The sequence below is a fragment of the Pyrus communis genome, chromosome 17 (assembly GCF_041283825.1).
Source record: "Pyrus communis isolate YQ-2024b chromosome 17, ASM4128382v1, whole genome shotgun sequence".
NCBI classification, from domain to species: domain Eukaryota; kingdom Viridiplantae; phylum Streptophyta; class Magnoliopsida; order Rosales; family Rosaceae; genus Pyrus; species Pyrus communis.
The window spans coordinates 16,717,830-16,729,592 of NC_142581.1; the positions used below are offsets into that span (position 1 = coordinate 16,717,830).

An 11,763-nucleotide genomic window follows, 5' to 3' on the forward strand; every position below is an offset into this window, starting at 1 on the left:
TGAAAGGAATTCTGAAAAGAGAATGAATGTGCACGGTATGGGCATTAGAGTTGGGATCGCATGAAAATGGTTGTTTTAGTGGATTTCTGGCATGATACCTGCAAAGCATGGACATGATCTGCAAGTAAGTGATTTATTTAATCCAAACACATGTGGAATGTCTGCAAGCTGGTTATAATACTCTGGGAATGGGCAGAAAGCTCACGGCATGGACAAAGGGGGTTGAATTTCTGAAATAATGGGTGCATAACAAAAGGGAAATGTGCAAGCATGTGGATTTCTGCAAAGATGAAGTAAAGAAGGGAAATGGAATGCACGGGTCAGGTTGTGGACATGCATGTGAGGGATGTTTTGGGTGTTAAAACATGGAATCTGCACGGAATGGACAATGTCCAAGCATGTGGCTATTTTAATTGACTCATGCATGTGAATTTCTGCAAGGTTGAAGTGGATTAAGGTGATGGAAATGCAAAGGAGTGCTCGGCAAGGTGTTTGAACATGCATGTGAATGCATGTTTTGGGGTTGGAACCACCCAATCTGACTTCAATCTTTTTTCCTTGTTTAGATTCACCCAATATGGCCGAATTGCACCACATTCCTTCATTTGCCTTCCAATTGATTTTATTACACACTTGGCTGCACACTAACACCAAACAATGTAAAATGCAACTAGTTTAATCCAAAAACAATACAAAAACGCCAAATAAGAAAGATATACATGCATGCAAAATATGACTTATCAGTAACGAATGCCTCGTCAACACTTATAATTTTCATAGAGCGTAATGATTCTTGCTTGTATCTCTTCTATGCATTCATGTTGAGGACTTGTGGGGAATGTTTTGAATTGTTGTATGCGCTAACCCATCCAATTCAATAACGTTAGGAAGATTTGAAGGTTAATTAGTGCATCACGGTTAACCCGGGGTGTTGAGTTTCATGGTTTATTGAAATGCAATTGGAAATCATTTTATTATGCAAGTATAACATGTATGGAGATGAACCCCTTAGCCATTCTATCATCCATTCATTCCATTCCATCAAATTCGTTTTACAATCTGTTTCGTTTATTAACTTGTTTTGTTATTTCAATTTTCGTATAAATCTAAATCCCCCTTTACTTTAATGTCCAATTTAGTTAGAAATCAATTTAGTTTGTGCTTTTAAGTGTTTTGATTCATTTTATTTCCCAATTTCGTCCAAATTCACCAAAGTGCTCAAAACTGCCCAGAAAGTGATTTTAAGGCAGTTTTGAGTGTTTTGGGTGATGTTTGAGTCTTTTGGTTTGTTTTAATGTTTTAAGTGTTTAGTTTTACATTCTTTGAGTTAGTTTAGTGTTTTATATTGTGTTTTTACGTTCTTGAGTCAAGTTATTACTTAATTTCGTCCAAATTTGTGTTTGTGCTCAAATCTGCCCAGAAAGTGGTTTTTAGGCAGATTTGAGTGTGTTTGTGTTGTTTTGAGTCTTTTGGTTTGTCTTAGTGTTTTAAAGTTTAGTTTTGCATTCTTTGAGTCTAGTATAGTGTTTCATATTGTTATTTTACGTTTTTGAGTCAAATCCAAGTGGTTAACAATCCCTCCTAATCCCCGGTCTAGAACGATCCCTACTTATACATATACTACAATTTGACGAAAAGAGGGTTTAATTTGTGTGCGTATAAATCTCGCATCAGATGCCCTATCCTATCTTTGCCGTGGGTTTTATCCAAATCCCCTTAGTTTTTAGGCTTTCTAGAAGCCCTAACATTATCCCTACAAAGGTGCCGCACCCTTATCTCTTTTTCCCTACAAATTTGGCCCTTAAAACGTGATTCTAGGAACCTTATCTTATCTCCTACAAAAGTGGCGCCCCAAATACTTCTAGAAAGCTGATTTCCCTTGCCTTGCAAGGCATTCTAGAAGCCTTATCACCTTATCTCCTTACCTGCCGCACCTAGGAAGCATTATCCCTTTCTAAACCTGTCCCTAGACCTTTGCCGCACCAAGGAGGAGGAGAAGGAAGCTCGGAAGTTCATGCAATTCGAGTTCGCGTCGCTGGAATTTCTAGGTGTTTCTTTTCCTTTGATTTCAATGTTTAATTTCAATTCTCTTTGTTTTGTGCGTATGAGGAACTAAACCGCCCCTTGGCTAGGGGGGGATTCGAAATACATGTTTATACTTGCGATATGATTTGATTACTTCTAATTGCGTTTCATAAGTTGTGAATTCAAATTACTTATCTATGGGAATTACATTGATTTGTGTGTGTTGGTTGAGAGTGCACGCTTAATTATCATGCATAAATTGGATGCTAGGATATAAGGAAATTTCACCTAATCGTTATGGAATTATATTCACAAGTAGTAAAGGTTGATGATCTCAATCGTGTTAAGTAAATTCTTGGCATAAGTTTCATGCAATCATAGTAACAAGTGCTTCGTCAATGCTTATGGTTTTCATAGAACTTAATGATTCTTGCTTGTATCTCTATTATGCAATCATGTAGGGGACTTGTGGGGAATGTTTTGGGTTGTCGTATGCAATCATCCAATTCAATAACGTTAGGAAAATCTGAAGGTTAATTTAAGCGAACCTAATTAACTTGGGGCGTTGAGAATTCATGAGTTATTGAAAAGCAATTGGAAATCGTTTTATATGCAAGTATAACATGTGTGGAGATGAACCCCTTAGCTAGCTTCCCATCCATTCAATTCCATCAAATTCGTTTTACAATCCGTTCTAATTTAAAAAGTTTGTTTTGTTTTTAAATTCGTCCAAAACCAATCCCCCTTTACTTTGTTGAGTCATAGTAGTTAGAAATCACTTTAGTTTGTGTTTTTAAGTGTCTTAGGTCAAAGTAAAAACCAATTTTCGTCCAAAGTTGTGTCTAGTGTTCAAAACTGCCCAGATTGTGTTTTTAAGGCAGTTTTGAGTGTTTTGGTGCTGTTTTGAGTCTTTTGGTTTGTTTTGGTGTTTTAAAGTTTAGTTGTGCATTCTTTGAGTCTAGTATAGTGTTTTAAACTTGTTTTTACGTATTTGAGTCAGTTTCCAAGTGATTAACAATCCCTCCTAATGCCCGGTCCAGAACGATCCCTACTTACATTCTTCACTACAATTGATAAAAAGAGGGTTTAATTTGTGTGCTTATAAATCTCGCATCAATAAGTTTAGTTAAGAGTCTTTGAGTTTATTTAAGTGTTTTTAAGCATATTTTTGTATCTTTGAGTCAGTTTTCTTTAGATTAGCAATCCCTCCTAATCCCTGACCTAGAACAATCCCTACTTATATCTATACTACAATTGTCAAAAAGAGGGTTTTAATTTGAGTGTTAGAATATTTCACATCAAAATTTTTGGCGCCGTTGCCGGGGATGAGCAACTTTGCTAATCCCCCGTTGTTTCCCTTTGTTTCTATTTATGTATTTTAGTTTTAAGTTTCTGATTTGTGTTTTGTTTTGTTTTGTTGATTTTAGGTACTAGAGAAGCACAACATGGCACTTGATGATGCTTTTCTTTTGTCACAGCTCATGGAAAGGTCCCAAATGCAAAGAGCTGGTACATTTGATCATAATCAATCAAGGAACGACGTGTTTTCCAATACTTACGATTTGGATTGGAGTGATCATTCAAACTCTATGTGGTGGGAACCTCAACATGTTCAACAAGAAGGATATTGGCAGCCATATGAGGAGTTCTATTCAAGATCTATGCAGCCACCATAACCTCATATTCAATATGCCCAACCAAACTCAGGTTCCTCAATAGATTATAATCAAATTCTTAATGAATTAATTTTTTTGGTGCAGGGCTCACAAAATCAAGTCAAGGAGAATATTGGCAACCATATGAGGAGTTTTATACAACACCTATGCAGCCACCACAATCTGCCCAAAACCATCAAGGTACGTCTTTAGATAATGCTACAATTCTTAAGTTACTTACCAATTTGTATCAGGGGCAAGAAAATCAAGACAAAAGGTTGGACCACTTGGAAAAGCAAATTGGGCAGATAGCGGAGTTCGTAGGACAATTTCGTGACCAAGGCAAACTCCCTAGTTCAACCATTGTAAATCCGAAGGGAGGATTTGAAACTGCCAAGGAAATCAACTTGAGAAGTGGCAAGGAGGTTGGAGCAGAACCTAAACCATGAAAATCAAATTACACGGAAGATGAAAGATTACAATTTGAGGAAGAGGAACACACCTAACCCACGGCAAGGGTGGAAACACCTTTGCCACAAGCACCTATTGATCCTACGCCATCCAATTCAAGTAAGGTTGTTCCAAATTTAATTATTTCTAACCCCTTTCCACCCAATGTCCCTATTTCTTGCAGGTTCATGATTTCTAAGGAAGAAGAAAGTGAAAAAGACATCTTGGAAGCCCTTTCAAAGGTGCAAAGTAAGGAATATCAAGAATTCATCAAAGAGGACGTTCTTGAGACAAACAATCCCAAAGATGTTGAATTTTATGACACAGGACAAGAAACAATCCTCACACCAAATTTGTCCAAGTGCAAAGTTCCTGAAACGTTCAAAGAAGATGTGTTTATCCTTCAGTTCTTGTTGGAGGACATAGGTACACCACCTCCTCCAATTTCAATTTCGGTTTATACTAACAAGTTATTGATGATTCAGGCACCCAGTCTTGAAAATTAACTTAACACACAAATTAACCCTCTTTTGACAATTGTAGCATATAAATAAGTAGGGATCGTTCTAAACCGGGGATTAGGAGGGATTGCTAAATCACTTGGAAACTGACTCAAAAACGTAAAACAAAGGTTAAAACACTAAACTAGACTTAAAGAATGCAAAACTAAACAATAAAAACACTAAAACAAACCCAAAGACTCAAAACAGCCCCAAAACACTCAAAACTGCCTTAAAAACACTTTCTGGGCAGTTTTGAGCACTTTCACTAATTTGGACGAATTTGGGTAACAACTTGAATCAAAACACTCAAAAACACAATCTAAAACATATTCTAACTAATTAGACACTCTAAGACACTTGGGGATTTGGTTTTTGACGAAAATCAAACAAACAAAACAAATATGTAAAATAGGCAGATTTTGACGAAATTGGTGGAATTAAATGGATGGTGAGATGGCTAGGAGGTTTTTCTCCACACATGGCATACTTGCATACAAAATAATCTCCAGTTGCTTATTCGATGAATTTATGAACCTCAACACCCCAAGTTAATTAGGTACGCTTAAATTAACTCTCAGATTTCCCTTAGGTCATTGAATTGAATGGAATTAGCGCATTGCAATCAAATTATTCCTTAAAAGTTTTCTATATGAAAGCGCATGATAGAAAGACAATCAAAGATCATTAGGTTCTATGGAAATCATAGGTGTTGACGAGGCATTCGTAACTATGAAAGCGCATGATACTTATACCAAGAATTTACTTAACATAATTGCGACCAACAATCTTAACTACTCATGGATGTGAGTTCCCAACGATTAGGTGAAGTTCCCTCATATCCTAGCATCATGTTTATGCATGCAAATCAAGCGTGCACTCTCAATTCATATACATAAGCAAGTTTTAATTAAAATAGATAAGTAAATTGAATTCATCATTCATGAAATCACAACTGAAAGTAATCAAATCATCATGCAAATATAACCATGGTTTCGAAATTCCCCCCTAGCCAAAGGGGGGATTAGTTCCTCATGCTTGCACAACAAAAAGTATTGAATTTAAACATGGAAATCATAAGAAAGAATACACCTAAATGCTCAGCAATTCCAAGATGGATTCGATGCACAGATTGGCTCCTCTTCCTCCTCCTTGCTGCGGCACAAAGTTAGGGTGATGGAATTGGTGGTTTTGGATGGTGTTTTCTAGTTTGGAGGGATGGAGGATGGTTGATTATGGTGGGAAGGGTGCGGCAGAGATGTATGGATGTGTAGGGAGGTCTATGGAGGCTTAGAATGGAGAATGGAGGTGCGGCACAAGGGTTTCTGAATAGCATAAGGGGGTGGTACGAATTTGTGGCTGAAAATATGTTTATATAGTCCTAGGGTTTATTAGATTAGGGTTTACTTAGCTGATTTGGTGGATTAGGGCCCTAGAATTCGGCCATGGTGATTCAAATCCACTTAGAAGAAGGTTTTGGCCCACATAGTTCTATAAACTGATTTGTATACCCAAATCCACAAGGATTAGGCCTTGGAATTCAGAATCCCAAAGGGATTGGGCCTAGGAAGGTGCGGCTGATTTAGGGGAGAGGGTAGCTTGCCTTGCAAGGCAAGGTAAAGCCTTCTAGAAAGGTTTGGGCGCCACTTTTCTAGGGTTTCTAGAAAGAATAGGTTTTGTGGCAGATTTGGCCCTTCTAGACTAGGATGCTTCTAGAAATAGGTTCTAGAATGATCCATTTAGGTCCCCATGTAATTAGGAGTAAGACATGATAAGGTTTGGATAAGATAAGATGAGATAAGGTTTGGATAATGTTTTGGATAATTAGATAATGTTGGATAAGGTTGGATAATGTTTAGATAATGTTTTGGATAAGGTTTCCTCTTTTCTTGCACTTTCCTTATCCACTTTGTCCAAAGCTTAGTTCCTTCCTCTTCTTATCACATTTCCACCTTCTTGAAGTCCAAATTCGTCCATCCATGTTAGCCCACATGAAAGCTCACCACCTAGTGTCCAAAATAGCTCCAAAATGCACCAAAATGCACTTTCTTGATACTTTAACCCATAGGACCTACAAACACACGAAATTGAGTTGTAATACGACATTAACTAAGAAATAATAGCACAAATGCACAAGAATAAGCTAGTTAAGTCGCCTAAATATGCTTCTATCAAATTCCCCCACACTTATCGTTTGCTAGTCCTCGAGCAAAACAAATAAACAAAAGAAACAAAACATAACTCTAAACCTTCCAACGTTGCCTCAGGGATTTCCAATGAAACATAACATGTTAAAGGTCACTACTCACATAGATTTAAGCAATCCTTACCCTCGAGCATACTTAATCATAGTCACCATTCACTAGCTCGCATTTAATCAATTAAAACAACATTTTGTATGTAGTAACATGCCTTAGAGAATTCCCTCAATTCCTTACTAGATGTACTCTCAATTTTTCACACAGATTTTCTAACTACACTCCCTACACTAGGTATATGTGAGAAGATTGATGTAAACATGTAGACGAACACTCACATATTTTAGAACAAGAAAAGCATTTTCTGGAATTATTATCATGTATGTATATGATCTCATGAATGGAATGCTACTACCTAGACACGAGAACCAGGGATACCATATGCTCAAACCAATTCTAAACTCCACATATTGAAATACATAACAATCAAGATAGAAGTCTAAGGGTTGTAACGGGGCTAAGGTATTGGTTAACAAGGAAAGGTAGAGGAAACAAACATTCTTAAAGCAATAGTGAGCAAAGTATTGAATTAGGCACTTAGAATTCCCTTTATAACGCAGAAGTCAACTTTGATCACCCAAGGGGGAATCACACAAAACTTAGGGCCATATTCAAACTTTTTGGACCCTTTCTTCAACAATCAACACTTGTGAGTTCATTCTCACTTATTTTCACTCTTTTTCTTTCTTTTCTTCTCCTTTTTTCTTCTTTTTCACAATTTTTTTTTCTTTTCGTTTTTTTTTTTTTTCTTTCTTTTCTCGTGCCCCTTTTAAGACTTTGGCACACACACACTCACAAAATCCCTTCCCCCACACTCGTTTTATGCACAAATGTCACTCAAAAGGAATTCCTTCTACATTATGCTCCACTATACTTGAAGAACAAAGGTATGGGAAGTCCTATTCTAGGCTAGGTAAGGATGATGTGGTTAACAAGAAAATAGGCTAAATAAGGCTCAAAGGGGTTTAAACCTACAATACAAGTGACAAGGGTGTATTCGGCTATTTGGCTATGGTGGTGACTACTACACCACTTCATCTTGTTATTTGTTATGCTAATCAATTTCATGCTTTGAATAAAACGGGTATGAGTTCTAGTATTTGGAACTATAGTGATGAAACGCATTCTAAGTAGCAACCAAGGAAAGAATAATGAGATCATGCAACGACTTTAGAAAACAAGAATGCACAGATTAATAACTCTCCAAATAAACATTTAGGCTCAAGTCTCTCAGGGATGTAGCGTTTGTTTGAGTTCCTTCCTTCAAGCATGTTACAAAAACTGATTTTTATCATTTGTGATTACATGTGAATTCGTAAACTATAACTACAACCAAGCATAAACCAAAGAGCAAATCACACGTCCATCATTGTTGTAACTCTCTTTAACAGTCATGCATTAAAAACCAAATCCTCATCATTGTGTTGGAAGGTACCCTAAGACACAAACAAACACACAAAAACAACTCTTTTTGGCTTTTTCAAAACACTTTTTTTCAAATTTTTTTCAAATTTTCGGATTTTTACTTCAACACACACCAAAACAGCTTAAAATGCACTAAAAACACTTAAAAACAGTGAGAAACAACATTAGAAGTGATAGGTGATAGAATCCCACGAATTTTGCATAAAAACACTTGTTTACCCCCCCCACACTTAAATCAAACATTGTCCTCAATGTTTCACACAAAGACTCACATAAAAGCAAACAAATAATAAGCAACTAAGCATGAGAAAATAAACAGCAAGGAGAAGGGTTTAGAAACGCAAATCTGGGTTTGGAATGGAAGTTCCATCTTCTCCTTGTCGAATACATGGGTTGCCTCCCAAGAAGCGCTTGCTTTAACGTCTTCCAGCCGGACGAATACGCCGTGTTAAGCTTCACTAGTAGTACCCACGGCATGGAGGGATCTGTCCTCCACGGCATGCTTCCCAAAGTGTTCGTAGCATGGCTCAATAAAAGGGAGGGGATAGTGATCCTCCCAGATTGTGGTGTTTTGGTTCCTAAAGTCCATGTAAATGCTCCCACCACCTTGAAATCGATTGGGTACCTGCACCAAAGAAGGTAACACCGTATTAGTTGAAATGGGAATTGGAATTGGGGTTGGAGACTTACAAACATATTGTGATGGAGGCTCAAAAGTGGCAGCCATATCAACAAAGTCACTATGGCTACTCTCGGCCAGATTGGATGGTTTTAGGGCAACCACTCCAATTCCCTCTTCAATGGTGGTTCTTGATGCATCCTTCTTGATAGGTGTGGATTGTTCCTGCCCTATATCCATATGCACATCAATGGCAAAACAAGAACGAACATCATTAGGCTTCTTAATAGAGTCATAAACATTGAATTTAATTATATCACCACCAAACTCCATTGTTAATACTCCCTTGGCCACATCAATCTTTGTTTGAGCTGTTTTCATGAATGGTCTTCCAAGTAGGAGTGGCAAGGGTGGAGAATGAACCGAGTCTTCCATTTCAAGTACATAAAAATCAGCCGGAAAGATTAAATCATTAACCTGCACTAAAACATCTTCCAAAACACCCTTTGGATAGGCATTAGATCTATCGGCTAATTGAATAACCACACCATCATTTTTTAACTCACCTAGGTTCATAGATGCACCTAAGTCTAGCATGGCATGTTCAAAACGATTATTGCCAATAACACAAGGAATTGTAAAACTACCCGGATCTTTGCATTTAGGGGGCAATTTACGTTGCAAGATGGCTGAGACATTTTCACTTACCTTTACAACCTCTTTGTTCGAAATTTTCTTCCTAGTAGTGCAAAGTTCTTTTAAAAACTTAGCATACCTTGGAACTTGCTTAATTGCATCCAAAAGTGGTATATTGACTTGTACTTTCCTAAATGTCTCCAAGATGTCCTTTTCAGCTTCCTCCTTCTTTGTTTGCATGAATCTACGAGGAAAGGGTGCATTTGGAGGAATAACATTAGAAATAATCGAATTTGGAACCTCCTTACCCTTAGAAGCCGAGTGGTGTACTTTGGGTGGCTGCGGCTTGGTGTCTCCCACCCTTGCCGTGGCTTGCTCATGCTCCCCCTCCTCAAATTGCAACTTTTCGTCCTCCGTTGGGGCTGATTTAGAGGGTTGTGAGGCCGTTCCAACTTGTTTGCCACTTCTCAAGGTGATAGCCTTAGCGGTTTCAAAACCTCCTTTTGGATTGACCACTGTTGAGCTAGGCAACCTTCCTTGCTCACGAAATTGCCCCATGAATTCGGCAATCTGTCCCACTTGCTTCTCCAAGTTGTCCACCCTCTTGTCTTGGATTTGCCTCTCTTTGTTTTGAGTTTGGACTTCCTGCGTCAAAGTAGTAAGTAATTGAAAAATCTTATCATTTTCACTTGAATTACCTACATTGCTTTGGGCAGGTTGTGCTTGGGCTTGTGGTGGTGCCAACGGCTTTTGATAGAAACCCGGGGGTTGTTGCCTAAATCCGCTTTGTTGTTGACCTTGTTGGGGGTCTCGCCATTTGAAATTCGGATGATCACGCCAACCGGGATTGTAAGTATTAGAGAACGGATCACCACGTGATTGGTATTGGTTGCCATATCCCACGGCATTGAGTGTCTCCCACCCTCCATTCTCGATTAATTGTGGGCACTTGTCTGTAGGGTGTTCTTGCATGGAGCATACGCCACAAGAAGCTACGGTTTTGACTTTTGGAGCTTCCACCACCTGAGAAAGCAACGTAGTAAGGTTAGCCATTTGATTTTGAAGTTCGGTTATGACACTTACCTCATTGACTTGGTGTTGCCGTGGGGTACTCCTCTGTCCAACGCCTTCGTATTGTTGAGCGTTCAATGCTCGATTAGCAATCAAGGACTTTGCAGCCGTGGGGGTCTTGTCCACCAATGCTCCTCCCGCTGAGGCATCTAGCATTTGACGTTCAATAGGTAGAAGTCCCTCGTAAAAGTATTGTAGAAGTAGTTCCTCCTTCATTTGATGCTGTGGACATGAAGCAACAAGAGATTTAAAACGTTCATAATAAGTAGGAAAGGATTCACCTTCATCTTGTTGGATTCCACTTATCCTTTTTCGTAGGACGATGACTCGAGAAGTTGGGAAAAACTTCTCCAAGAAAGCTCGTTTCATGCTCTCCCATGATGTGACCGTTCCGGGAGCCAACTCGTACAACCAATCTTTCGCTTTCTCTTGGAGAGAAAAGGGAAAGGCCTTCATCTTCAAGATGCTCTCATCCACGTTCACCGGAGTCATGCTTGAGCAAACGACTTCAAACTCCTTCAAGTGCTTGTTCGGATCTTCCATGGACAGCCCATGGTACTTCGGAATGTGATGTAACAGGCTTGACTTCAATTCGAACTCAGCAGTCTTGTCTTGAGCCGCCCTTGGGTATTGGATGCACAAGGGTGCGGCATTGGCCAATCCCGAAGCGGAAAGCTCCTTGATTGTTCGGTTGTCCGCTGCCATGTCTTCCACTTCCTCTTCAAATTCAGAAACGGACTCGGAACTTGCACTTGATTCACTAGGTTCCGGGTTCTTCCTCTTACATCTCAACTCACGCTCAAAATCGTCGTCAAAGTCAAAAATATGTTCGTGAACCGGATTAGAACTCCGAGTCATAAACAAGTACCTAAAACAAGAAACAAAATAACATAAGAATCTGATCTAATAAGAAAAACGAAAATAACAATCCAAGGGATTAGCAAACTTTGCTAATCCCCGGCAACGGCGCCAAAATTTGATGCGAAAATTAACTTAACACACAAATTAACCCTCTTTTGACAATTGTAGCATATAAATAAGTAGGGATCGTTCTAAACCGGGGATTAGGAGGGATTGCTAAATCACTTGGAAACTGACTCAAAAACGTAAAACAAAGGTTAAAA

At 38.6% G+C, this 11,763-nt stretch overlaps 1 protein-coding gene across 1 annotated transcript; it reads right to left on the reverse strand.

Annotated features, from left to right (window-relative positions):
- Positions 1-8,761: 8,761 nt before the first annotated feature.
- Positions 8,762-11,497, reverse strand: LOC148689544 (uncharacterized). Its single transcript, XM_088688494.1, has one exon. It carries the CDS (start codon positions 11,495-11,497, stop codon positions 8,762-8,764), a length of 2,736 nt encoding a protein of 911 aa, XP_088544620.1.
- Between the last annotated feature and the right edge of the window lie 266 nt (positions 11,498-11,763).